A 4029-nucleotide genomic window follows, 5' to 3' on the forward strand; every position below is an offset into this window, starting at 1 on the left:
TAACACGTCATGAGATTCTAGAAGAATCATGTCTGTTCCTGGCAACTCTTGTCTTTTCTACGCACCCTCTATTTTAGTATATAAGCCGGAAAATGAAGTGTCGGCATAGAGAATTTGCAAGATAGACAGATAGTTGAGTCAAGTCGTAAATAAAGTGCGTGAATCGCTGTGAATTATAGCTAAGTTAAAGTGACTGTGAATCGTTCTAAGAGCCACTCAGCCGCGGCTAAAAATATTTACAAATGATTAAATTACTGCAAATCATCAAGCAAATAAAGAGAGCTTCTTCACGAAATACTTACCTAGGCTATGTCCTTTACAATTGGCTAGAAAGATTCGTGCACGCTGTTTTGCATCTGGGGGGAAGTTTTCATCATCCAGTAAGCTGGGATTAATGCACAGTGACATAACCTGGAAAAGTATGGTTTCTAGCTTACAGAATCAACTTTTTCTTCTTCAAGGTTAATAAACCCTTAACAGAGAAACAGAAGATATGTTCTAGACTATTTATCAAAAGAATATCACCCTGGTAGTTATACTTTTGTTTTCGTTTCAAATAGGAATTTTCACTCATCAAATATACTTAATATTTAACTATTTCACCTCTTCCTTAAAAGATAAGCAACTTTCCCAATGTGAGGTTTATTTTAGATACACAATAAAAAAACAATAACATATTTTAATATTTCGTTAGTAATCTGAAAGTGACAAACTAGGTGGGAGGGAGGAGAGAAAAGGGAACATCCTTTTTCCATGGTAGTGCTAAATTCCAAACGCTCAGCGTTCTAAAAGAGGACAGATATATGCTCGTGGGAGTGAAAGAGGTTAAACAACGCGTATCTGTAAAGTAAGTGAAAAATTAAGCATATAGAAGAAACATAAAACTACTATAATTTACATATTTTTATGTCCTTTCAACTATTAGATGGTTGTTGTTGTTTATTACTTCATCATAAGTTTAGTTATATTCATTTGCACAAAATAAACGATATGAATATTCTGGATAACTTATAAAGGCCTGGCATACCCTGGTGGTTAGTGCGCCATAACGAGAGTAGCGAGTTCGTATACACGTCGACGAACATGCTCGCTTTATATATTTGCTCTCTGAGCCAGCTACCCGGATGTAAAAGTTCTTGGCTTGTAAACGTAGTGGCCAACCCCCAAACTAGTTAGAGAGAAGACTTTATTTAAATAAAGTGCAAATAATTATTCGATTCTAATAACTGATTGAGGTTGTTTTAATTTGTAAATAACTTGTATCTACAGATATTGCACGGTACAACATATTAAAAACACGTTTTGTTTTAAAGGAGCGTCCTCTTGTTTAGCCCAGTGCTATAGCTGACAGCTGCAATTAATTTCTCTTGAGGGGGCATATCATCTGCTGATGGCGCCCCCATAAATCGCAAAAAAAAACAAAAAAACAAACAAACAACTTTTCTTGAAAGGACAGAAAGAATGTAAGATGCTTATGTTAATAGGACATGGTTAGGGTTACCAGACAATATGCATAGTATTGAAAGGTCAGATAGAAAATTCGAAATCAGAACAGTAGGCGTACCTACATATGTGTGTGTATGTATATATATACATATATACGGTATACACTTACACATACATGCGTTTGCGTGTGAAACGGACAAATTTTTGTTAACTAAAACACTCGCAGTGAAACGAGTTGTCCTGTTTGTACGTGTGTTTAAAACTTCGTTCTTACATTTCTAAGTAAAATGCCGGACAATATCAACATACTCAAAATGCCTACTGGACAGAGTACACGTGCTCTTTTTTTTTTTTTTTTACCGGTACGCCTCGTTACCCTAGGCATGGCTCAAGATCTGTACAGTATTCGTACATTACTTTCTAGAGTCAAATAATATGTAAGACGTGATCGCTAGGTGGAGAGCTTCAACATATTAACCAAACTGTGCCTTGTTTTAAGAAATGTGTAATTCAAAATTGAAGAGCTCTCACGTAACGTGACGACTCTTAAAATAGACATGTAACCTTCACGAGCCACAATGTCGAAGAAATGAACTTACTTGCTGGAAGAAGGTTAAGGGTTTCTGCCCCATTCCCTGTGGGTCTCCAGCGTGACTATGGATGACATTAGGAAAAGGAAACAGTTTGCCCTGAAAGTATAAAATTGAAATATTTGGAATATGTTATTAAGATATCTAGTTATTTTTAATAATAATATTAATAATATATAAATATGTCAACTTTAGCTTCTGAAATATTATTTTTTTTTAAAGGAAACCAACATTTTAAGACTTTAAACATTTCAAATGAGTGTTACGTGTGTATTGTGTTATATGTTTGTGAATAATATAACACACACATTTTGCATAATCCAAATCCTTAAATGATTCAAATTTAGTTTCATTTGAGCTAAATGTTCTGCCCACCACGGGTATCGAAACCCGGTTTCTAGCAGTATAAGTCCGCAGACATACCACTGTGCCACTGTGGGGCAACTAAATTTGTATGTTATGGTATTATAACATATACACCAAGGATATTTTAAGATATAGCCACCTAAAGAAGCATTAAAAATAGGCTTATGAAGGGTTAGAATCGATAGAGCTTATATATATATATATTGAGCAACATACAATTTAGAAGAGGATCAGTGAATTACAGCATAAACCCAATCTTTGTGTGATGGCAACTTTCTCAATGACTTCAAACTATTGCTTATATGTTTTTGGATACGTTTGATACATTTTACATGTGTTCCAGAGAATCATTTTTCATATATTGCGTACCCTGGTGGCAAATTAATTTACTATTAATTAAATAATAAAATCTAATTAATAAAAAAAGTCACGAGAAAGTTAATAAACTACAACAGAGAAACAGCTTCCTTAACAAACATTATGCAATACTACGATAACGTTCGTTTTATTTTTGTTGTTTCAATAAAACAGTCAAAAAGCCAAAAAAACGTCTAGTTTACTTGGGACTAAAGGCCCCACTTGTCACAGTCTCATTATTTAACGCCTTTAATTTGTCTTTCATTTTACATTTATCTGTTTCAAAATTAGGAGTTTCAATAAACTGACAGCGAGATATACATCTAAGATACGCCAAAAACAGTTAGATCCATGTTAGGGGGTTCCGAATATGAAACGTAGAAAACAGAAATGTTAAAAATGATTCGTAACATGTCCATGCGCCAATTTCCTTCTAAGTTCGTGATCTAGCCAAAAGAGCCTTAAAGCCCCTATGATTTTCTATAGGTGTTCAACTTTAAAAATTTCCAAAATTTGAATTTATTACATTGTTTTGAACATCTTATCTATTAATACCAGTATTTAAGTCAATTAATTCAATCACATGAGAGCTCCGAAAATCCCTTTTTGGGGACCTATTCACTACTGTTTCGAAACTGTTCTTTCCTATATATATCTTAGATAATTTTTGAACTGAAAGTTTCTTATGATATCTAGTTGTGGTACAGTTAATTTAGTGCACGACATTTTTTTAGTGTTAAGTTTTCTAGGCCACGTTTTGAAGATAAAGTATTGCGTATTTTATTGTAAAATAAATACATCTTGTATTTTAAAAATACATGATTCATTAACTCACCATTTCCAGTTCTTTTTCCAAGTGGTTGCCTGCGGCAACGACCAAACTAGGCCAGGGAAATTCCATTCCTTTAAGTTTTGATTCATATTATCCAAACTTAAGATAGAGGTTGTCATATTGGCTACGTATACAAACACATAGGGAGTGTTACAGCAGTAGTTATAAGAATGTTAAATGAAACGACCGCAGAAAAACAAGAACAGGTTTTAAAGTTGGATAATACAAAGAAATCCAGCCTCCCTTCGAACTTCAGCTAGTTCCTCAGAAAATGCCGTGTAGTGCAAGATGACACGTTTTACATACGTCATCGTAGAGGAATTCAACACCAGCGTTGGATATACAGTTCCAAAAATAGCTCCAAATCTAACCATTAGAGAAACAGCTCTCCAAAGTATTTTTAGATAAAAGAAAACGTATTGGTAAAATAAGTCAAAA

The 4029-nt window shown here is 34.0% G+C and overlaps 1 protein-coding gene across 1 annotated transcript in view; it reads right to left on the bottom strand.

The window, feature by feature from the left end:
* Window positions 1–3816, bottom strand: part of LOC106472091 (alanine aminotransferase 1-like) — a 4520-nt gene extending 704 nt beyond the window's left edge. The window contains exons 1-3 of the mRNA XM_013932722.2: window positions 3595–3816; window positions 2046–2135; window positions 303–411 (exon numbers count right to left, since the gene is read on the bottom strand). Of these exons, the coding sequence (XP_013788176.2) occupies window positions 303–411; window positions 2046–2135; window positions 3595–3660 (265 nt within the window). The 5' untranslated portion in view covers window positions 3661–3816. The remainder of the gene's footprint in view (window positions 1–302; window positions 412–2045; window positions 2136–3594) is intronic.
* Between the last annotated feature and the right edge of the window lie 213 nt (window positions 3817–4029).

This window comes from Limulus polyphemus, unplaced genomic scaffold, assembly GCF_000517525.1.
Source record: "Limulus polyphemus unplaced genomic scaffold, Limulus_polyphemus-2.1.2 Scaffold5076, whole genome shotgun sequence".
In the NCBI taxonomy this organism is placed as follows: domain Eukaryota; kingdom Metazoa; phylum Arthropoda; class Merostomata; order Xiphosura; family Limulidae; genus Limulus; species Limulus polyphemus.